This window comes from Mobula hypostoma, chromosome 14 (genome assembly GCF_963921235.1).
Source record: "Mobula hypostoma chromosome 14, sMobHyp1.1, whole genome shotgun sequence".
In the NCBI taxonomy this organism is placed as follows: domain Eukaryota; kingdom Metazoa; phylum Chordata; class Chondrichthyes; order Myliobatiformes; family Myliobatidae; genus Mobula; species Mobula hypostoma.
Window position 1 is genome coordinate 22,959,106 of NC_086110.1, and position 25,010 is coordinate 22,984,115.

The following is a 25,010-nucleotide window of genomic DNA, read 5'->3' on the forward strand; positions in this document are numbered from 1 at the left end:
ATAGTAAGGATATAAATGCAACAGGTTAGCAATGAATAAACACACATGTACACAGGACTAGGATAATAGGATCAATCAAGCTCTCTCGTCGTCTAGGGGTAAATGACCAGTTTCAAAGTGACAGAGTTCAGTTTAGTTCAGTTCGCAGTAATCGCCATGAGAGAGAGAGAGAGGGAGCGAATGAATATTCAAATCGGATTCCAAACAGACCTTCGAAATTCCTCACAGTCAGCTTTCGGGCGAGCCCTTTGTAATGTCTTCTGAGGTCACCGACTGTGACCCCTCCGTTTCAGATATGATCGTTCCTCTGCAGTGAACCTGGCACCCAGGCAAGGGCGGACACACAGCAGGTTCCCGCCGATTGTACCTTTCCACCCTGTGCGTCTATGGCTTGGTCCCGCGACCAGCCCTCCAATAACTCCCACCAACTTGTGGGAGGCGCACCGCTTCCAGGGTCTCGTTACCTCGTGGTGTCGTGTGTGTCCTGCCTTAGCGAACCTGTCCCTTTTTATCCCCCTGCTGGGGTAACGCCTGTCCATCACACTTCAAACAGTTCAGGGTTCAAAAAGGAGCCGATCTTGACAGTTCTCAGACCGGTGTCTCCTTCCGTTAAACTCTCTCGTCTCTTCATTAACATTTCCAAATGCTGCTTCATTGTCTTCCTTATCTCTCTTTCTCCTGAAGACAGGTGGCAGATCAACTGCTGATCCCACTGGTGCCAGCACAGGACAGTTAACATCTTAGTCTATGTGTACTTTTTGTAACCCTCTTTCATCACAATATCTATATATTTGCTGCAAATTGATTTACTTCTTGTGCTACTAATGGGAAACCATGGGTCTGGTGTGCATACAAACTGATTTTCATTCCACAATAAGGGTAGGATTTTCTCACCAATGGAGAGATGTTTAAGCTATGGGCAGTGATTAGGTGATTACCTGGGTTTCCTCCCACCGTCCAAAGGCATACCAGTTAGTAGGTTAACTGGTCATTGTAAATTGTCCTGTGAGAAGGATAGTGTTAAACAGATGGGTTGCTGAGCGGCGCAGCTCGTTGGGCTGAAAGGACTCAATAAATAAATAAATAGAAAGATAGATAAATAAAATCACGCTGTGATAGAGAGAACAATTTGGCAGGGTTAGATGATTACCATACTGTGGAAGAGATAATTGTACTGTATGTTATTTATGCTTACCTACCTGTGGAGTGTAAATCTGGCACCAAATCTATTTTCCAAGGAGCTTAATCGCATTTCCTCAGTATTTGAGTTCTTCTAATTGTACTGTGTAGTGTAATATAAATTAACTTGAATATGGAGCATCAAGGGAACATGTCCATTGTGATGATTAATCTTGTAAACTAAAAATGAAGCTTGGTACATACAGTACAGTGCTGCTGACTTAGACATGTAATACAACATAATAACCTCATCAAAGTAAGAGTTACACCTAATAGGTTAGCATATTCTAGCAATAAACTATTGTATGCACACAACATTACTTCCCAGTTAAAGAGAAAAGAAAGAATGGCAGTCCTGCTATTGGATGCTGATGTTTTTGATCCGAGATTTTTCAGAAGTCAAGAATGAGGTTGCTGTGCTGCACTAATGGTGCGTCTAAGGAAACGAGGTTTTCAAACCCCAATACTGACCATATTGCTGGCAAACATACAGTCTCTGGTAAATAAAGTGGAACATCTCAGAGCTAGTGTGCTGTACCAGAGAGACTTTAGGGCTGTGTCTCTTGTTCCACTGAATCTTGGTTAACCCCTTCCATTCTGGGTGCAGTCATTCAAAATGACGGATGCACAATACACCGCCAAGATAGGACTGCTGAGTCTTTTAAAGTCAAGAGCGGGAGGGTTTCTTCATGATCAATTCCTCATGGGGTACAAACGTGGCGGTGGTGTCCCAGTCCTGTTCACCAGACTGGGAACACCTCGCGAACAGGTGCCAGCGATTTTACCTGCTGCGAGAGACTTCAGCGATCATTTTGGTAGCGGTGTACAATCCACCTCAGGCCGATGTCAAGTAAGCTCTAGACGAACTGAGCAATGTGATCAACAAGCATGAAACAGCACATCCTGATGCCTTCCCTGTTATTCTGGGAGATTTTAACCAGGCCAGCATGAAAAAGCTTCTAAATAATTATTACCTACAAATCCCTTGTAGTACCAGACGCTACATCACTTTAGAACTGGACCACTGTTACACTACCATTAAGAGTGCCCACACTTCGAAAAATCTGATAACCTGTCTGTATGTCTTCTCCTTGAGTATATGCAGAGACTGAAGACTGCAGTACCAGTGGTTAGGACCAAGAAGGTGTGGACAAGGGAGGTGCAGGAGCACTTACAAGACTGCTTTGAATTGATAGACTGGACTACATCCAGGGATTCATCTTTGAGTCTGAATGAATACACCATACCGACTTCATTAAAACCTGTGAGGATGAGTGTGAGCCGATGAGAACTTACTGTACACACCCAGATCAAAAGTCATGGATGAACCAGGAAGTTCATAGTCTGATGAGGGCTAGATCTATGGCATTTAAGTCTGGCAACCCAGGTCTGTATAAGAAAACCAGGTATGACTTGCAGAGGGCTATTTCAAGAACTAAGAAACAACTCTGAATGAGGTTGGAGGTGATATCAGATGCTTGTCAACTCTGTCAGGGATTGCAACTCATTACTTCCTACAAAGCGAAACCCTACATCATGAATGGCAGTGATGCTTCACTTCCTGAGGAACTCAACACCTTTTATGCTTACTTTGAAAGGGAGAATAAAACCACAGCTATAAGGATCCCTGCAGGACTGGTGACTCTGTGATCTCTGTCTTGGAGGCTGATGTCAGGCTGTCTTTCAGGAGGATGAGCCCTTGCAAGGTGTCAGGCCCTGATGGAATACCTGGTAAGGCTCTGAAACTGGCGGCAGTGTTCAAAGACATTTTCAGTCTCTCACTGCAACAGTCAGAAGTTCCACCTGCTTCAAAAAGGCAACAAAGTGCAGAGGAGGAGGAGAAGATGGCGGCGCGATGCAGGGCGTGCGGCCTCTCCGGTGAATGTAATCTGTCAAGTAGGGTACTGTGCACAATTCTGATTTGATGGAGACATGTGAAAGTACAGAGGAACATCTGGAGAAACTTCTGAAATGCCCACTTCACTTCTGCTGCTACTGTGTGGTAACCGGAATCTCCAGAGCAGAAGGCCCTGAATCCTCTGCTTTGCTTGTTTTGGCGGCCGGGGCTAGGTCGGAGGCGCTCAGCGGAGGATGGCGCTCGGGAGGCTGTATCAGAGGGACTGGTCGGAGGCTCGAAGTCTTCTGATGGACGGACTTGGTGTTGGCTGTGGTCGGCTGCTTCCAAGGCATCGGCAGTTGTCGGTGCCTTGGAGGTTTATGGTAGGGAGTTTCCCCCTTTTGCCGCCTGCTATTGGGGACTCGGGAGTCGATTGGGACTTGAGACTTTTTTACCGTGCGCATGGTCTGTTCTTTATCAAGTTATGGTATTGTTTTGCACTGCTGGAACTATATGTTGTAATTATGTGGTTCTGTCAGTGTTGGTCTTTGGTTTGTCCTGTTTTCTGTGATATCACGCTGGAGGAACATTGTATCATTTCTTAATGCATGTATGCATTTCTAAATGACAATAAAAGAGGACTGGGTGTTCTCATAATCTAATTTAATCTAATTATAGCAGTGCACAAAAAGAGCAGGGTGAGTGCCTTAATGACTATCATCCAGTAACACCCACATCTACGGTGATGAAGTACTTTGAGAAGTTGGTCATGGCTAGAATCAGCTCCTGCTCCAGCAAGGACCTGGACCCACTGCAGTTTGCCTATTGCCACAATGTGCCTACGGCGGATGCAATTTCACTGGCTCTCCACTTGGCCTTGGATCATCCAGACAACACAAATACCTATGTCAGGATTGACTATAGCTCTGTGTTTACCACCACCATTTCTACAGTTCTGATCAAAAAACTACAGAACCTGGGCCTCTGTACTTCCCTCAGCAACAGGATCCTCAGCTTCCTTACTGGAAGACCACATTCTATACGGATTGGGAATAACATCTCCACCTCACTGACGATCAGCACTGGCACGCCTCAGGGATGTGTGTTTAGCCCACTGCTCTACAATCTCTATACCCATGACTATATGTCTAGGCACAGCTCAAGTGGCATCTATAAACCTACGGATGATACAACCATTGTTGGCAAAATCTCAGATGGTGACGAGAGCTTGTACAAGAGTGAGATATACCAGGAGTGGTGTTGCAGCAATAACCTTACACTCGATGTCAGTAAGACCAAAGAGCTGATTGTGTATTTCAGGAAGGGTAAGATGAGGGAACACATGCCAATCCTCATAGAGAGATCAGAAATGGAGAGGGTGAGCAATTTAAAGTTCCTGGGTGTTCATATCTGTGAGGTCCTAAGCTGGTCCCAACATACTGATGCAGTTATAAAGAAAGCAAGGCAATTTCTTTAGGAGTTTGAGGAGATTTGGTATGTCACCTAAAACACTTGAAAATTTCTGCAGATGTACTGTAGAGAGCATTCTGACTGGCTGCATCATCATCTGATGTGTGGGGGTGAGGGGCTACTGCACAGGATCAGAGTACAGTAAACTGCAGAGATTTGTTAAATTAGTCAGCACCATCATGGGCACTAGCCTCTGTAGTATCCAACACATTTTCAAGGAACGGTGCCTTAGGAAGGTGACGTCCATCATTAAGGACCCCCACCACCCAGAACCTACCCTCCTTTCATTGTTACCATCAAGAAGGAGGTACAGAATCCTGAAGGCACACACCCAACTTCTTCCCTTCTGCCATCCGATTTCTGAATGGACATTGAACCCATGAACACAACCTGACTACTTTTTATTTCTGTTTTTGCACTACTTAATTGTTTAATATACATATATACTATGTCTAATTTACAGTTTATATATATTATTATCATTGTACTGCTGCCGCAAAGTTAACAAATTTTATGACATATGCCGGTGATATTAAACCTGATCCTGATCCTTATGAAACGTGTTGCTTATGATCTTTTATTAAGTGCTAAGAGAACAAAGGGATTAGGAAAGCAGAGCCTAGTTACAAGATAAAGCGAAGGCAGAAAGGCCAAAAGACAAAATAGAAAAGAGGAAGCGGCAATGGGGTCTGAACTTCTTATACCAATTTGTTTACAGCAGTAAATATCATTCAAATTTTGTTGCTTGAATCAACCAATAAGATAGCCTGATTCAAGTAATATGATACCCACAACTTCAACCTAGTTGTTACAAAAGCAACTGCAATGACTAGAAAGCACACTGAATCTACATGTATAAAGGTAAAATACAGACTACAAGGAAATAAGAATTAAACAGTCTAATTCAGCAAGGTGAATATATCCACTTTAAACTTAACAACACATTCTCTAGTTAGTTAACATACATCAGTCATAAACTTTTAGGTCTAGTTACATTTATCAATTTATGTGCACATTTACAACTTTAAGACATATATCAGATTTCTTAATCTCTGGAATCTTCTGATATCAATTTGCATGTGTCTGAACCTAACACTGGTATGCCCACTGTTTTAATACGACACACTCTCAGGATTATCATCAAGTTCATCTTTACTGACATCTTGGGAGAGACACTTAACTGTTTGGGCCTTTTTGAAGAAGACTGCACAGAATGAACTCTTTGGCCCCTGTCACAATTGGAATTCACATCTATTTCAATTTAACACTACATTGTTCTGTTCCTGTGCTCTGCTTTTTTACTGATTTTCCTTCAAAGCTTTGTTCTGAGCACTCCATTCCTGTTTGGTGTTTGGAAATCATTACAGTGGCATTTAGCTTCAAGGAATTAGTTTGTGCTTTGGCATTGAGGATTTCACACCCCTGATTTGCCACTTTCTTAGGATGCAGATTTGTCAATTTTACTTTAGCAAGGTAGCTGTCAGCTGATATCTGTCAAAAGATATACCATCATCGTTGCCAATGTAGTGTATTGGTAGATTGTTGTAATTGTTCTGTGGAGTATAACATGAACTAATATGAACTTGGAAACTTAGGGGGATCACATCTTTACTCAGACAGTGAAGTGAAACACGGCACGTACAGTTTTACTAACGGCATTTGACGCTAATAGTGACCTGACCAACCGAGAAGAAATAAATTCATATAATCATATACAAGATCCCCACGGTAATACACATACACCACACTCTGCAACTTTCAAATATTTTCTTTGTGGTTGAGTTTTAGCCTTCGTGTGTTTTCATCTATACATGTGTACAAGTGCATGGCTTTAATGATCAAGTCCATTGCTGTTTTAAATGAGACGAAGCTGGATCAGGTTCATGTTTAATTGTCATTCAACCAAGTACATGTATACAATTAAATGAAACAATGTTCCTCCAGGGCCAAGGTGCAAAAGCAGTACATGCAATAACACATAGCACATCTTGTAACAATATCACATACAGTCATAAAAATAATATTAACACAAACCCACAAGTGACATGGCCTGAAGATTGATGCTGCATGGGATGTTGTCCTGGGGCCACTCTTCTGTAAGAGCAAGTCTGCAGCAGTTTCTCATTTTGCGCTGGGTCAATACAGACAAAGGCAAGCCAGCTTGTTGTCTACCAAGTGAACACTGGATAGCAGCTCTAACAGGAGTGCCAGCCTGCAGGGGCCAGCCCCCAATCTAGCACAGATTCCAGTGGAGCTGCCATGCCTCTGCTCTCTCCCATACTGATTCCAGTGCCTCCTCCCCTGGATGGTTAACAAGCAACACTGCAGCATGAGGGCCTGGTCTCTGTTGTCTGTCTTGCCAATGAACCAATGAACCAGACTTGCAGTATTTCATAATAACAGTGTGCAACGGGGTCTTGCGATCACAAGAACAATGTTTATGATGCACTTTTCCACCATCTTATGAACCCAGAGAGGCCACTGTGACCAAGTACACCACCATCTTACTGCGTAGGTTCCAGGTAACAGAACTGAAACAGGAAAGTTACACTGATGCTTAAAGTTATCTGTTTTTGACTATTGAATACAACATACTTAGTGATCTGGAAATATCACTTCTAATTTAACAGATACTTAAAAAAATTTCTTTCACTTAATAGAATCCAGGTTATGCTGGGAGGCAGGAACTTCCCGAAAACCTCAAGATTAATTTTCGATCAGTGGCAATGATGGTGCCTGATCGTCAGATCATTATCCGTGTCAAGCTGGCAAGCTGTGGATTTGTAGACAATGTCACGCTTGCTTGCAAGTTCTTTGTGCTTTACAAATTGTGTGAGGAGCAGCTTTCCAAACAGGTAGGGGTTTGTGTGTGTGTGTGTCTGTCTGAACTTTTCAAGATGTCACGCGTTTCTCTGTGGAGAATAAAGCGGTGCAGGAGTAGCTGGCTGGCGGTAATTTACAGGGCAAGGAAATTAATAAATTAATATGAGACTTTACAAGTAATTTTGAAGAGGGAAGTCCATTCCAAACATTAAAATGCAAAAGTATTTCAGTAGTAGAATGAATATATAGAGGGGATCAAAAAGAATCAAAGGACTAAAGCTGGCAAAAGGTGAATCTTAAAGGAATTTAGGTTTAGGTGCAAAAAATTATTCAAAACCCGGTGGACTGAAAATGGCAAAGAATGCAGAAATGGCAGGGATACCAAATGCATCTCATGGTTTAGAGTAATTAGCCAATAATAAATATGTGGTACTGATGGAGTGAACAGAGGCTTGGCTTATCAAAGGAAGATGGAAAGAAAATAGCAGTGGTTTTGAAAATTACGTTTATGACTCTTTTTTGGAAAAAGTGTGGTACAGAAAGACAGCAGTTAGTGCTGTTTCTGCATAGTCCATGGTTCAGTCTTGATCCTGCATGTTGTCTGTGTTTGAAATTGTAGTCTTCCCGTGACTGCCTGGATTATCCCTGGGTGCTCAGGTTTCCTTGCACATCCAGAGACATACTGATAAGTTAAATGGCTGCTGTAAAAGTGTAGTAGGATGATTGGAGAGGAGCTGAAGGGCACTGGAGAAGAATGTATTACAGTGAAGCAAGTAGGGCAGTGGGATTGTAGAGAACATTCTGAAAACCAGTATAGACCCTTTGGGCTGAACAACCTCCTTCTATGTTGTCAGGAAAAAATTGAGAATGTGAGGATTGTGTCACAGAACTGGAAAGTTACCAAAATGACACCCGTTCAAGAATGGTGAAAGAAATAGTAACTATGCATCAGCTATCCAGCAGTGGGGTGTAGAGATTTGAGAGGACAAAGTAATATGGACAAGACATGAAAGTTGATAGTGCTCATCAAGAGAAAGTGATGAAGGCACATCAATCTTATCTGAACTGCTTAGAAGAGATGTATGATTAGGGAGATGAACAATTTTGTTTCAGTTCTCCAGCATCTGCAGAATTTTGCTTTTGATCAAAGTAAAATTCAGCAGAACTTAAAGCCTTATTTTATGCAACATGCACAACATGCTGGAGGAACTCAGCAGGCCAGATCTGTGGAAATGATCAGTCAACATTTCGGGCCGGAACCTTTTGTCAGGACTGAAGAGGGAAGGGGCAGAGGCCCCATAAAGAAGGTGGGGGGAGGGTGGGAAGGAGAAGACTGGTAGGTTCCAGGTGAAAAACCAGTAAGGGGAAAGATAAAGGGGTGGGGGAAGGGAAGCAGGGAGGGGATAGGCAGGAAAGGTGAAGAAGAAATAGGGGGAAGCACAATGGGTAGTAGAAGGAGGTGGAACCATGAGGGAGGTAGTAGGCAGCTGGGGGAGGGGGCAGAGTGAAACTGGGATAGGGAGGGATTTACCAGAAGTTGGAGAATTCAATGTTCATACTAAGGGGCTGGAGACTACCTAGACGGTATATGAGGTGTTGCTCCTCCAACCTGAGTTTAGCCTCATCATGGCAGTAGAGGAGGCCATGTATGGACATATCCGAATGGGAATGTGAAGCAGAGTTGAAGTGGGTGGCAACTGGAAGATCCTGTCTGTTGTGGTGGACGGAGCGGAGGTGCTCGACGAAGCAGTCCCCTAATCTACGTTGGGTCTCACCGATGTAGAGGAGGCCACACCGGGAGCACCAGATGCAATAGATGACCCCAACAGACTCACAAGTGAAGTGTTGCCTCACCTGGAAGGACTGTCTGGGGCCCTGAATGGTGGCAAGAGAGGAGGTGTAGGGACAGGTGTAGCACTTACGCTTAACAGGGATAAGTGCCGGGTGGGAGATCTATGGGGAGGGATGTGTGAACCAAGGAGTCGTGGAGGGAACAATCCCTGTGGAAAGCAGAGAGGGGCGGAGAGGGAAAGATGTGCTTAGTGATGGGGTCCTGTTGAAGGTGGCGGAAGTTGCGGAGGATAATATGCTGGATCCGGAGGTTGGTGGGGTGGTAGGTGACAACAAGGGGAACTCTGTCCCTGTTGTGGTGGCGGGAGGATGGGGTGAGGGCCAAAGTGCGGGAAATGGAGGAGATGTGGGCGAGGGCATCATTGATTTTATTTTATTATGTCCAAAACTAAAATCACAGACACAGATTAAGTTTATTAAAATTCACTACAAGCTTTCTCGACCTCATTATCATTACTGTTGGTTTCAGGTCCATTATGATTTTGGACTCCGCAATATCTTGTCAGTTTTACGAACTCTGGGAGCTGTCAAGCGGGCCAAACCTGAAGATACTGAATCTACCATAGTCATGGGAGTTCTTCGAGACATGAACCTCTCCAAGCTGGTTGTTCAGTTTTCTTGTTATTTGTTTAATTATACTTTAAGGAAGGTTTTACCTTTCATTTCATAAAATTGCAGATGTACTATGACCTAGAAATGATATTAGGCACTATTTATGTTTGAGCAATTAATATGCATACCATGGAGCCTTTCCATGGGAGCAACAGTGGGGGAGATGGAATCGTCAGTCTGTTGAGAAAAAAAGTTAAGGATAAAAAGGAAGTACACTGCATCGCAGTTTGTGACTCTTGTCAAAGGTACTGTACTTTTGGCTTGTGTGTGGGCAGAAAATGGAGTTTTTGGGATTTACACCCCAAGGTCTTTACACATCAATACTTCCTAGATTCGTGCTAGTTACTCTGTATGTCCAAACAGAATTTGTCCTCTCGAAGTGCATTACCTTACACTTGTTTGGAATAAATTCCATCTGTTACCACTCTGTCTGAAACCTGAAGAAAAGAACTCACATTTATTTCAGTAAATGTTGGTCAGAAGTAAATAGTCAAGGGAGAAGGTATATGAAAACAAGTAAGCATTCTACATAAATGGTGAGTGTACCATAACATTTTGATACAAAGGATTCTGGAAACAATCTGTGAGAAACTTAATATGTATCTAATTTCAGTACAACTTTTTGTGCAAATATGCTCTGAACAGGTTCAAACATTTGGATGTACAGAGAATGTTTATAAACCACTAAGTCCAAAAGCAATGACACTCTCCTTTTATTTCCATCAAAAGCCAAAGTGACAAATGGCCTGTAGGTTGTAGGTTCTAAAGCTGCAGTACCAGATCTAAAAATTTTCTGAATATCAAAGGACTTGATTTGTGTTTTAAAACATCTCTCACTTCTGCCTTCTGGTTCTAGGTTGATGAGGATGAACCACTGTTCCTTAGCCTGATAGACGATTTGTTTCCTGGCAATCAGTTGGATAAGGCCAGATACCCACAGTTTGAAGCAGCTATTGACAAACAGGTATTGGTGATTCATTTAAATTCAAATAGTTCACAAAGGCACAAAACACATTCCCAGTACACAAAACAAAAACCATGCGTGGCCTGGTAGTGTAGAGGTTAGTGTAACGCTTTTACAGCACAGCGCTCACCATTCAGGGTTCAATTCCCGCCACTGGCTGAAAGCAGTTTGTACATTCTCATTGTGAGCACTTGTGTTTCCTCTGAGGGTTCTGTTATGCTCCATTAGTGAGTTGTGGGCATGCTATGTTGGCACCCGAGGCATGCTGACATTTGTGGTCTGCCCTGCATAATCCTTGACGATTTGATTTGACTTGACGCATTTCACTCTATGTTTTGATGTACATGAGTCAATCTTTTAAAGATTTCTTTTAAACTAAATGAACATGCTGGAACTGATATAAATATAATTTCAAAATAGAGGACAAAATTTAAGGAATAGAGGAATAGGAGGAATGAATATTTGAAGAATTTAAACAATTTAAGTAGTGAAGTTGAATATTATGAAGGAAATTGGAGCCCAGAAATTACGCAAATACCATTAACCCTCTTTTCAGATTGAGGAGGCCGGTCTAGTGAAACACGTACCCTGGGAACTGAAGGTTATTCAGTTGTTTGAAACTCAGCGTGTTCGACATGGTATGATGACATTGGGCCCAAGTGGTGCTGGAAAGACAACTTGCATTCACACTCTCATGAAGGCTATGACAGGTAGGAATTAATATAATAACAATAATCAGTTGAGAAATTGTTATTAGTAAAATGTGGCACATTAACTCAGAAAGAGTAAACAACAGAAACTATCTTTGGAGATGGAGATAGACAGATCAAGAAAAGGGAGAGAGGTGTCAGAGATGGACCAAGTGAATTTGAAGCATAGGTGGAAGCTGGAGGGAAAGTTGATAACATTGATGAGCTCAGCATGGGTGCAGGAATCAGTACCAATGTAGTCATCACTGTTGCTGAGAAAGATTTGGGGAGAGATCCCAGTGTAGGATTGGAACAAGGAATCTTCAAAATTGCCAGTGAAAAGGCAGGTATTGCTGGGGTCCATGCAGGTGTCCATGGCTACACCTTTAGTCTGGAGAAAGTGGGAAGAGCCTAAAGAGAAGTTTATGAGGGTGAGAACCAGTTCTGCCAGACAGAAGAGAGTGGTGGTGGAGGGAAACTGGTTGGGTCTACTGTCATGCAGAAAGTGGAGAACCTTAAGGTCTTCATGATGCAGGATAGCAGTGTATAGTTATCGGACATCCATGGTGAAAATAAGATGGTTGGGGCCAGGGAAATGAAAATTGTTGAAATAGTGGAGAACATCACTTGTATGAAGTGTCACAGATGTATGTGGGAAGGGACTGAATCAAGAGGGACAAAACGGAGTCACAATATGTGGATGTGAGTTCAGTGGGGCAGGAGCAGGCAGAAACAATGGGCCTACCAGTGCAGTTAGGTTTGTGGATCTTGGGCGGGAGGTAGAAATGGGAAGTATGGAGTATGGGAACTATGAGGTTGGAGGTTGTAGATGGGAGATCTCCAGAAGTGATAAGGTTGGAGATGGTATGGGAGACAATAGCTTGATACTTCTCAATAACAGCACTGTTATTGTCTGCAGGTTTGATGGCGAGGCTGGGATTGGTACCATGGGGTATATTCAGAGGGAGTGAGGTTGGTGAGGAGAGTCAAGAGAGTTGATGTCTCATTGGCATATGAGATCCAGAGTGAGCTGAAGGCTAAGAAGAGGAAGTGGGCTTGATGAGGTTGAAAAGGGGTCATCACTTGGGATGGTAGGGAATCCCCACCAAAGAAGTAGATGTGAAGGCAACAAAAAAAGAGCTTGGTGTCAAGCATGTCGTCCTTGTTGAGGTTCAAAGGTTCATTTTATTTTCAAAGTATGTACGTTATGTAGAATACAACTCTGAAATTTGTCTTCTCTAGATAGGCATAGAATACAGAAAACTATATAAGCAGTTGAAAGAAAGACATCCATTCACCCCTCCCTGCACGAAAAGAAAAAGAAACAAAAACTCGCAAACCCAAACATGCCAATCCCTCCATTGTACTAAAACTAACAGATCACCCAAACCCCCAGCCCGCCAATTCGCAACAAGAAAGAATGGACAAGTACATGAAAAAACATAGAACTGAAATTGGCCAATATGAACTACAGTCCAATCCATAAATCTCAGAATTTTGATAACATCTCCGAGAGCATTGGTACCCAGACACTCGGACCACCGGCCCCTCCGACGGCAGCGACTCGGACCACCGGCCCCTCCGACGGCAGCGACTCGGACCACCGGCCCCTCCGACGGCGACTCAGACCAGCGGCCCCTCCGACGGCAGCGACTCGGACCAGCGGCCCCTCCAATGGCAGCGACTCAGACCACCGGCCTCTCTGTGGGAAGTGATTCGAACCAGCAGCCCTACCGAGGTCAATGACTTGAACCAGCAGCTACACCGAGGAAAGCAACATGAATCAGCGGCCTCTCCGATGAAAGCAACATGAACCAGGAGCCTCTCTGAGAACCACCCGCTCTCCTCCGCATTTGCCTCGATGTCTCAGTCTTCCTCGATGTGTTAATCCGCAACAAATATAGTTGATCATGGACCCTCATCTCATCTCTGAGCTTCTGCCCATGGTAGCTCATGCTGGCATTTCTCTCCAGGAGTTTTCTCAGGGACAGCGGAGTACTAGCTCACTCCATCGAACTACAGACTGTAAGTCACAGACTCCAACAGTTTCAAAACAAAATTAAGATAAAAAGAATAAGTAGAAGAAGTAGAAAAGCTGAAATGATTGACTATCTGGAAGATGCCGCTTGAGGAATCATTGTTCGCTGGCACCATCTTGACTGTGCAGGTGCAGTCGGGCAAAGGTAAAGCCCTTGCTGAGGACAGAATGCTTTGTTTCAGAGAGGGGAAGATTGTAGGGGCTGGTGACAGCATATGGCAGAATTTGGAACTGGGTAGAGGGTTGGAAGTGTAAGAGGAAGTGGGGTGGGAGGAAGATGTAAGCTCAGAGGAGTGAATGGGGAAACAAGGGCCAGAGAGGAGCTTGAAAGACTAGGGGTGGGTGAGGAGTAGTGGTGGAAGAAGAGGAGGAGTAGGACTCAGCAGGAGTGAGAGGGGTCTTGGCCTGGAGGCAGCAGGGGCTGTGGCATAGAAAGTAGCCATGAGTAGTATTCTGGAAATGTGTGAAAGTCCACACCACCCTCAAACAGAATTCCCTAGAACACTATTTTTCATTAATTCCTATTGAAAGAAACTACGGTAGAAAATTCCCAGGTTTCTTTTTTATTCCCCATTAAACTTTATGATACTCTCAAATATAAAATAGTTAATTTGGGAACACTGATTTTGTAATTTGTTTTCCTCAACATTGATTAGGAATAGAATGTACAGAAAAGCTGCTTGGCATCACTTCATAAAGACACAGTTTCATGCAATATATCAGTGAACATTAGTTTAAGAATTTATGCTATGTCAGGAAGATTTTCACAACATATTTGTCAAAAATAAAACACAATGGAATAAAAGGAAAAGGCTGCATGGATGTGGAATGAGACAAAATACGTTTTGTTTCCTTAAATCAGAAACCTGGATATGAAAGAGCTCTCCAGGGACCTTTATCAGGATCATTATTTTTAATATGTGTTCATCAGGGGAAAATATTGAAAACCTGCAGGAAATGTGGAAATGAGATAAGCAATGAATAGGTTGACAACAGGCTTCCTGAGGTCATTGTCAAGCAAATGAAAATGGGCAGATACATGATAAATAAAACTGAAGGCAATGGGCATCAAAGGGAAACACTTCAATTGCTGGAGTCATACCTCCTACAAAGGAAGACAGTTGAGATTTCTTAGTCTATTATCCTAGTCCAGAACATTACCAACGGAAGTTCCATTTCCTTTGCCTTTTGGAAGCCACCTCACACTGCTTTGCCCATTGCCATGTCTTCCTGATCTGTAATAATGAGTTCAAAGAGTGAAACTTAGTACTGTATAGTAATTGGCTAATTCTAAGAGGGATTGCAATGGTGACATATCCTGTGGCCTTGGGCATCCACTACTGTTTGAATTTTCTCAGCACACTTGTTTAATGCTTTTGCATCAAAAGTGTGACATTAAGTGATGATTGATTTAAAGAATTCACAATTGTTTTGTCGTGCTGTAAGCCCAGAATCTCCTACTCTTTTTAATCCCTCTTGATATTTTGGAGATGTTCCTAGTCATCCTCACTGGTAACAATGATGCCATCCAGGTAACTACAAAAGTAAGCTTATTAACACTCCCTTTGTGAGTGTTTATAGTGAAAAACACTTTGCACTCTTTTTCCATCTCCATCTGTAGGTAAGCCTCAGCTAAGTCCACTTTGCTGAAGTGTTTTCCTACAGAAAGGTTTGGAAAGATATCCTCTCTCCCAGGCAGAGGATATTGATATACTTTCAGTGCTGGGTTGATGGATACCCTTAATAATCACCACAGATCCTGACAGATCCACCCTTCTTGGCTACCGGCAGCACTGAAGTTGACGACAAGCTTCACTCAACCTTGGAGAGAAGCCTCCATGCGATCTAGCTCACTGGTTACTTTATCATGGCTTCATAAAACTTGGGTCTGGCACTTTCATTTTATCTATTTTACCTTTGATACGTTTCAGTTTTCCAGTACGACCCTTGAACAGTGCTGTGGCATCATCCAGTGCCTTCTTTAATTCGCTTTCAGTTGACTATTGCAGGGGATGTGGCATGCAAATAGTGGATGGATCTCCAATCAAGTTGTAGTTGTCTCAGCCAATCACACCCCCACATTACTGGCCCTCCTGTTATTTACCACGTACAAGTCCAATGTGGCTTGATGGTTGTTGTATTTCACAGTTGTGAATGGCATTACCAAACATCGTTCATGCTTATTTTCATTCCTGACTGCAACTCACTTGTGTCTCTGGCTGCTGTTTGTGTAGATACAGTGATTTCAACTGTTCCTTTCAATGTGAGTTATGCTTCAGTTAGGAGCCATTTTTGAAAGTTTTCTTGTAACATTCTACAAACTAAGTGATCTCACAGTGCACCACTAAGCTCATCACTGAACTGACAATGCTCAGATAATTTCTTCATTTCAGCCATGTACACTGAAGTGGATTGCCCTTCCTTTTCATTCCGCTTATAAAATCTAAGTGTTCTGCAATCAACAATGGTTTCAGTTCTAAATGTTCCTGCATTACTTTCATGATGTCAGCAAAGCTCATTTCGGCTGATTTGGTTGGGGCAATTAAACTTCTAATAAACTCCATTCTCTTACACCTATTGCACTCGGTAACACTGACACTTGCTTTTCATTTGCTTCAAAATATTGTTCAATTTGTTCAGTTATCCATCAACCAGTTATCTTTTGTGCAATTGAATATGTCTACCTTTTCAATGCAGCTAGCTATTTTTGCTTTTCAAAAAAATATATTATTATCACCCAGTATCCACTGTTTATGAACCCATGAATTTTGTCTGTATTCTGCCTTTTAAAAAAAAAACTTAAATGTCTCTCTTCCCCTTCCGAAGAAGAAAACAACGTGTTCCGTTCTTTTTAACTCTAACTTCTCTGCTGTGCTTCAACAGGTAGGTAGCCATCTCAGGTTCATTTTAAAACTTCTTTGTCACCACTGTTATGTTTTGTAACTTCAGAAACTAATTGAAAGAAAAACACAGAAACCCAGGGGAACGTGTACGCTTCATTTTTACTTTTGCACTTAATGATGTGGTGGTGTAAAAACTTATGCCATTCACATACTTTTACATATAACCCATAATTATTTACACAAAGAATGCTTAATCAAACAATATATTTATAATATTACTCAAATATTACTGATATATTAAATACACAATCAGTGCATAACCACAGCTGCAGATCAGAGGCTGGGCACTCTGTGAATCGCCTCTTGTTACAGCGCACGGTCCTTTCCACCATTTACAAGAAGCACGATTGGATACTTTTGACTTGCCTGGATGAACCTAGGACAAAGCTGCCCTCTTGATTGTCATTCCATCACTTACATTAAATATGAACTCCTTTGTGCATGTTGGTTAAAGTGTGTATCATCCACAAAATGCAATGGGTTATTCAGATAGGCCACTCCTTCTGCATCTGCTAAATCCATATCCTCCATTGCCAAGAGGGACTAAGGCAGCAGATGCATGGGACACTACCTCCTACAGGTTCCCTGCCAAGTCACACACGACACACACTATCCTGACTTGAAAATGTATAGCTGTTCCTTCATACCCTGTGGTTTGAAGTCCAACTCCTTCTAACGGCACTATGTGAAGGTCTTCACCAGCTGTTGGTCCACCACCGCCAGCGGAAGGACAATGAGGTATGGGTATTCAATGCCATACTTACCACTGATGGCCAGATCCTGAAAATGAGTGTCAATGAAGTTTCTTCAGCACTTTATACTTACCACTTAGCTGTCAGTATTCACCTTTAGGCTAATGCTTCCCACTGCCTTTAGTGTGTGTGCCTTGTGAATCTTCTGGTCTCCTACATCTCTCCTTGTAGTGAAGCCTTCATTGTACCATTGGAGTAGCTTCCAACTCACTTTCACCCTTGTGATATTGGTAATATTCAAATCCTTTTGCTTCTGTTATCAAATCAACTGTATTTGAATCCACAATAAACATCTATTTTAAGTGACACATTTTTACTCGAGTGATGTGCTACGGTTTTTTTAAAGTTACAAACTTCTTGACTTATCACATTTTGCTGAGTAACTAATTGATTTACAGCACACTTAAAGATGGCTGGATGCCATAATCCTGTTAAAGAGTAATCTGCATCCTGCCTGTACCAAGGTTTAATTACATATTTTGGGCCACCCGCCCATTTTCTGGTAGTCCCTCCAATTTACTATGAGCAAACTTCCAAAGGGTAAACTGAAGAAAGATTTCATAATATTTCACAGCCAGTTTCCCATAATTCTGGGCAATAGAGGCCAGGCACTTTGCTGAACCAATTCAACAACAAATTTAATGTATTTTTTAGATTTGGAGATACTGTACCATAAGAGGCCCTTCCAGCCCATCAACTCAGTCAGCCTCCGTTCCTAGTCTCATGCAGTGTATGTGGACATAGAGCTGAGTTCCCTCCATTAGGTGATTGTATTGCCTTATTTGATCTCCACATTGCCCGACGCAGGCCTCTCTCATGGTCTGAGTCCACGTTCCCCCTGATCTCCACATTGATAATTCTGTTGAGGCTTGTGTTGAACTATGAAGTTAGATTCTATTAATTTATTTCTGTGAGAAACTGATATGAGCTGTTCAAACACACTCAGTGGCCACTTTATTAGGTATATTTGTACACATACTCATTAATGTAAATATTTAATCAGCCAATCATGTGGCAGCAACTCAATGCATAAAAGCATGCGGACATGCTTAAGTAGTTGTTGTTCAGACCATATAACCATATAACAATTACAGCACAGAAACAGGCCATCTCGGTCCTTCTAGTCCATGCCAAACTCTTACTCTCACCTAGTCCCACCGACCTGCACTCAGCCCATAACCCTCCATTCCTTTCTGTCCATGTAGCTGTCCAGTTTAATTTCAAACGACAACATCGAACCTGCCTCAACCACTTCTGCTGGAAGCTCGTTCCACACAGCCACCACTCTCTGAGTAAAGAAATTTCCCCTCATGTTACCCCTAAACTTTTGCCCTTTAACTCTCAACTCATGTCCTCTTGTTTGAATCTCCCCCACTCTCAATAGAAAAAGCCTATCCACGTCAACTCTATCTATCCCTTTCATAATTTTAAATACCTCTATCAAGTCCCCCCTCAACCTTCTACGTTCCAAAGAATAAAGACCTAACTAGTTCACCCTTTCTCTGTAACTTAGGAGATGAAACCCAGGTGACATTCTAGTAAACCTTCTCTGTACTCTCTCTATTTTGTTGACATCTTTCCTATAAATTGGTGAACCAAAACTGTACGCAATACTCCAAATTTGGCCTCACCAATGCCTTGTACAATTTCAACGTTACATCCCAACTCCTATACTCAATGCTCTGATTTATAAAGGCCAGCATACCAAAAACTTTCTTCACCACCCTATCCACATGAGATTCCACCTTCAGGGAACTATGCACCATTATTCCTAGATTCCTCTGTTCTACTGCATTCTTCAATGCCCTACCATTTACCACGTATGTCCTATTTTGATTAGTCCTACCAAAGTGTAGCACCTTACATTTATCAGCATTAAACTCCATCTGCCATCTTTCAGCCCACTCTTCTAACTGGCCTAAATCTCTCTGCAAGTTTTGAAAACCTACTTCATTATCCACAACTCCACCTATCTTAGTATCATCTGCATACTTACTCATCCAATTTACCACCCCATCATCCAGATCATTGATGTATATGAGAAATAACATTGGACCCAGTCCAGATCCCTGAGGCACACCTCTAGTCACTGGCCTCCAATCTGACAAACAGTTTTCCACCACCACTCTCTGGTGTCTCCCACTTTACTACTGAATCCATTTTACTATTTCAATATTAATACCTAACGATTGAACCTTCCTAACCAGACATCACCATGAACCATACATCAGAATTGGGAGGAAATGTGATCTAAGTGACTTTGACTATGGAATGATTGTTGGAGCCAGACAGGGTGGGTTGAGAAACCACTGAGAGATTGCTGATCTCATGGGATTTTCATGCACAATAGTTTCTAGAGTTTACAGAGAATGGTGCAGAAAAGGAAAAAAAAAATCCAATGAGCATCAGTTCTGTGGGCAGTGATGAGAGTTAATGAGAGTGGTCAGAGGAGAATGGCCAGACTGGTTCAAACTGACAGAAAGGCAACAATGGCCCTCTGTTGCTTGAGGTAGAACATGGATGTTGTGCCCTAGCTGAATTCGTTGTTGATACAGCGCCATCCGTGGCTGATGAGACCAATGCAAGCATGGCAGTTTCTATTGCAAGGATCACATCTATAAGTAATCTCAGCACTGCTGGAGCGACAGTGTTCCTTTCTATGGGCCTGATTGTATTCTGTTGCTTTCAGGAATTTTTCTTCATCTGACTTCAGGTATTGTTTTAGGATGCTTCTCCACCTGGTGTGGTTGGCTGCAAGTTCCTCCAGGACTCAATGTTGATGTCTAGCATCTTCATGTCCTGTTTGCAGACATTCTGTAGCGCATTGCGGGTGACCAACGGTTCACTTGCCTGAAGCAAGGATGTCTTTTGGGATGCAGCCATCTTGCGTGCAGCGGATCTGGCCCAGTCAGCGCAGCCTGTGCTGCAGGAACAGGGTGTACACAATAGGGAGGCCAGCACGAGACAGAACCTCAGCATTGTGTACTCTCTCCAGGAGATGCCCAAGATGTGACCAAGACATCTTAAATGGAAGGTGTTGAGCCTTATCTTCTGCTTAGCATATGATGTCCAGGTCTCGCTGCCATACATACAGCAGTGTGTCGGTGATACAAGCTTTATACACTAACATCTTTGTTTTGACTGAGGATTTGGAGTTCTCCTAGACTTGTGTGGTGAGGCAACAGTAACTCAAATAACCACACATTACAACACTGGTGTGTCGAAGAGCACCTTTGAATGCAGAACACATCAACCTTGAAGTGGGTTGGCTACAGCAGCAGAGGACCACAAGCATATACTCAGTGGTCACTTTATTATGTATTTTCTGAAATTTTATAGCTGGCAAAAAGAAGGTATTTGCAGACACTTCAGTGTGGTCTGGAATTCAATTCAAGCCCCGGTGGTAGAAAGTCTAGAGTTATTACTTGTGTTAATCACTTTCTTGACATACCTGCTCTATGTTACCTATACTGTAGTCACTATCACTGCTGGAAGAAACTAATGGCTTCCTCAGATTCTTGAAGCTAACTTGTTGCCTTTGTCTCCCAGAATGTGGTCAACCTCACAGAGAGATGCGAATGAACCCTAAAGCAATTACAGCTGCTCAGATGTTTGGTCGTTTAGATGTAGCCACTAATGACTGGACTGATGGAATATTTTCAGTATTGTGGAGAAAAACTCTCAGAGCCAAGAAAGGTAAGAGAGTGTCTGGGGAAGTAGAACGTCAGAGTGCGGGCAGTGGAGCTTATTCACAGAGATTGATAGATTTTGGATGTTTGGATATTTGTATCAGAAAATGGCACTGGAAAAAAAAGATCAAACTGAATGGCCTGTTCCTGCTTCAATTTCTCATATGATTATGTAATTTTGCATAAGGATATGAAAAGCATTCAGTTCTATAAAATATTAATATGTTACTTCTGGCATCATCAGCACAAATATTATTCCAGTGAATAGACGGCATCCATATTTAAGAGCATTGTAAGGACGCAACAGTTATTTGCCTTACTTATTACACTGTTGAAATTGTTATTAAGTATTCCGTTCATTTAATTCTACATTGCATGTGCTGTAGGTGAACATATTTGGCTAGTACTGGATGGTCCTGTTGATGCTATTTGGATAGAAAATCTTAATTCTGTTCTTGATGACAATAAAACTCTTACGTTGGCAAATGGAGACCGCATTCCAATGGCCTCAAGTTGCAAGATAGTTTTTGAGCCCCATAACATCGACAATGCTTCTCCTGCCACTGTTTCTAGGAATGGGATGGTATACATGAGTTCTTCTGTACTTGACTGGAAGCCCATTTTGGAGGTCAGTGACTACAACTTAAACAGTAATTAGAAAAACCTTCTGAGGCATACAGATAGAATGATAAAAAAACTTGTTTAAGTTTGTCTTTATATTAAGCATATATAGCTTATTATTTCAATATACATGTGAAAGTCCATAAATGCCTGTACAAGGTTAACCACAAAGCTGAGTTTGAATATTGTATTAGTAGGTTGACAAAGGTTATTTGATGTCAATGTATACCGTAAAAAAGTTCTGTGTAAATTGGACATACTGTATCTAATGTAATAATAACAGAACCTGTGTAAGCATGTCTTTAAATCATTTAATTTTCTAATTGATACAGGGTAAAAAATGTAAGTTTGTGACCCAAAGCTCTTCTCTTTTGTCAAGCATCCAAAAACTGTAAATGGAACTTAGTTATTACTTTCTTTCCACAGCGTTGGTTAATGTTACGTTCACAACATGAAGCTGAAATTCTCAAGGAGTTGTATGCAACTGTCTTTCCAGAACTTCATCGTTTTAGCATACAGTCCTTAAATCAAAAGATGGAGATGCTTGAAGCATTTGTAATTATGCAGAGTATTAATATGTTACAAGGTCTTCTACCACCCAAGGTATCTTCCTTCTTAGCCTCTCCATCAGGGTTGAATATGTTTTGCTTCTAGTTGGTTTTGTGGATTCTGAGGAGATTAATGTAGTGCATGCTGAAGTCCCTGACTCTTCCACAAATAGACCAAGAGGTGACTGATGGGGATGGGTTGTTTATGAGGTAGTGCCCTCCTTCCACTGATTACACAGGTCTTAAGTGTATAATCTTGAGGTTATCAACACCAGGATGAATACTGTCCTCCACCTAGAGCGGTCACTGTTGTCGGGATGTTGCACTTCTAAAGAAGTTATGAGCACATTCTTGAATCTTTTTCTCTGTTTAATAATCTTCTTCCACAACAGATATCACATTAACAGTCTGGTTTCAGGCACATGAAAGACATGGTTCAGAATTTAATCAAACTAATAAAAGCATCATAATACTGCCAAACAATGCAGGAAGCATGTTTGGTTCACACACTATCTGTAGAGTCAAGATTAATAATAATAACCCATTGCTCTGGTCAGCATCTACTAACAGGGTGGAGATGCTCCTGCTCTGAGACACTCAGCCATTCACTATGTCAACCTACTAAACAACTGAGGGTCTCCAACACTAAATACAACTCTAAACACTCCTGCACTAAATACCAACTCCAAAACATGGTTTGCCCAAAGTGCCAGCTGAAAGTAACCGGAGTTTCACTGCTGACTATTAAATCTAAAATCCACGATGATGAGACATGCTGTGGTGTCTGCCAAATTATCCCATTATGTGAAACAGATCAGTAACTTCCCAGGTGAAATGGCAAACCTTCTGAAAATGGCAATATCCATTTTATTAGACTACAATTATCCCTAAAATATCCGAGAATTGCCCATCTGATCTTGCTCAGAATATTTTGTAGTAGAAACATAGAAACGTAGAAAACCTACAGCACAATACAGACCCTTCAGCCCACAAAGCTGTGCCGAACATGTCCTTGCCTTAGAAATTACCTAGGGTTACCCTTAGCCCTCTATTTTTCTAAGCTCCATGTACCTATCCAGGAGTCTCTTAAAATACCCTATCATAACCGCCTCCACCACCGTCGCAGGCAGCCCATTCCATACACTCACCACTCTCTGCGTAAAAAAAACTTACCCCTGACATCTCCTCTGTACCTACTTCCAAACACCTTAAAACTGTTCCCTCTCATGCTAGCCATTCAACCCTGGAAAAAAGCCTCTGACTATCCACATGATCAATGCCTCTCATCATCTTATACACAGTAGTGGATGAGTAATTTATTTGTGCATAGCATATTTGTGCTCATAATTCACAAGAATGATATAGCTATGAAGCACCAAGTTATTACTATTAAAAACAAATGAAGTTATTTTTTTATTTCCTTTGTTAAAACTGTTAAAATTTATTACTGTTTATTGGTCTCTGCACACCATTGTGAATGGAATTTTATTCTCAATTGCAAAAATTGAACGTTTAGTCTCGTAATGCAATATGGAAGCCTACTGCTTCTATTGTTAATAATAATAATAATTGATTGTTGATTTTAATTGTAAACTGGACTACCAGCAATGTTGTCAACCCTCCGGAAATGTGTAGGAGTAGGATATTTACAGGCAGACAGGCACACCTGATTAACATGGCCAACTGTAGATAGTAATTGTAATACCAGGAATGACTAGGGTGGGTAACCTTGAAGTTTAGACTTGATGTACAGTTACTGTGTTTGTGGCTCTCTTTTTAAATTGAAGCTATTCTCCATTGTATCATGGAACATGACATAATATTTTAGGAGCAGACTGGCGAGTTCAACCAACAGGTACTGGAACGATTGTTTACCTTTGGCCTCATGTGGAGTGTTGGTGCCACTCTAGAGCTGGATGATAGAAAACGGATGGAATATTGGCTGAGAAATCATGCTTCTATCAAATTAGATATGCCAGAATTGTCTTACCTTGGTGAAGAATCAATGTTTGACTACCTTGTGGACCCCAATGGTGAGTCACTTCTAGTTTTTAGCAGGTGGGGAGAAGATATTGTAAATCTGGAATATATCATGGATACTTATTGCTTGGAAATTCTACCACAGAGTTAATGACCAAGAAGGGGTATCAGGCTGATACAAAAGAATATTGGAGGTCTTTGCCCTGGCCCTGGCCCTGGTCCTAGACTACCCTTTTACCTCTAAGAGCTCCAAAGGTTCTGAAGAGTTTTTTCTTTAGCTCCCACAACAGCTACCTCTGGGAGAACTCCAAACGCTCAGTCAAAACAAAAGCAATGAACTGAATACATTTGAATTGCATTGCTGGGTAGTGCAGTGTCAACGTACTCAATGGTAACCTTAAAAAGGCTGATATCTGAAAGCTTGAAGAAGAACAATATAGTAATATAAGCAAAGAGATAGTGAGTGGGATTAATTGGTATGTTACGGTGTCTATGCTTACTTTACTAATTGAGTTATTTCATTTTGTGCTCTGTTACTTTACGGTAATCTAATTTCCTGAATAGAATGAAATTAAACATATAAAACTTGACAATAACTAATTCAGTAGTATCAACATGTCTATAAGTGCCTAACAATAATTTGTTCATCTCCTGTGATAAATCTCAGTCATTCATTTAATAATTGCTTTTGTTTTACAGGCTGCTCAGCAAACTTATTGAAATAACATGGAAATAAGTTACTTTACATTAAAAAATTGCATCAACTGTTTCTTTGTATTTATGTTAAAGCAGTTCTTAGAGATATTAGCCTTCATAGTGCAAGGGTTTGAGGACAGGATGTTGTAGTAAAGGTGTCCAGGCCTTGGTGAGATTTCACTTTGAGTATGACCTCCTTATCCAAAGAAGGATATTGTGTTGACAGTAGCTTTAACATAGCAAGAGAGATTGACAGGATTGAGTTTGTATTTGCCAGAGTATAGTGGATTGAAAGGAGACCTCACTCTTACAAAATGCTGATGGGACTGGACAATCTAGCTAAAGGATATTCCTGATT

At 41.7% G+C, this 25,010-nt stretch overlaps 1 protein-coding gene across 1 annotated transcript in view; it reads left to right on the forward strand.

Moving 5' to 3' along the window:
• LOC134356604 (dynein axonemal heavy chain 5-like) overlaps positions 1 to 25,010 on the forward strand; it is a 197,532-nt gene that overhangs the window by 85,795 nt on the left and 86,727 nt on the right. Inside the window, exons 38-45 of the mRNA XM_063067562.1 lie at positions 7,147 to 7,341; positions 9,630 to 9,764; positions 10,629 to 10,736; positions 11,293 to 11,446; positions 20,668 to 20,814; positions 21,194 to 21,435; positions 21,855 to 22,031; positions 23,805 to 24,009. Of these exons, the coding sequence (XP_062923632.1) occupies positions 7,147 to 7,341; positions 9,630 to 9,764; positions 10,629 to 10,736; positions 11,293 to 11,446; positions 20,668 to 20,814; positions 21,194 to 21,435; positions 21,855 to 22,031; positions 23,805 to 24,009 (1,363 nt within the window). The remainder of the gene's footprint in view (positions 1 to 7,146; positions 7,342 to 9,629; positions 9,765 to 10,628; positions 10,737 to 11,292; positions 11,447 to 20,667; positions 20,815 to 21,193; positions 21,436 to 21,854; positions 22,032 to 23,804; positions 24,010 to 25,010) is intronic.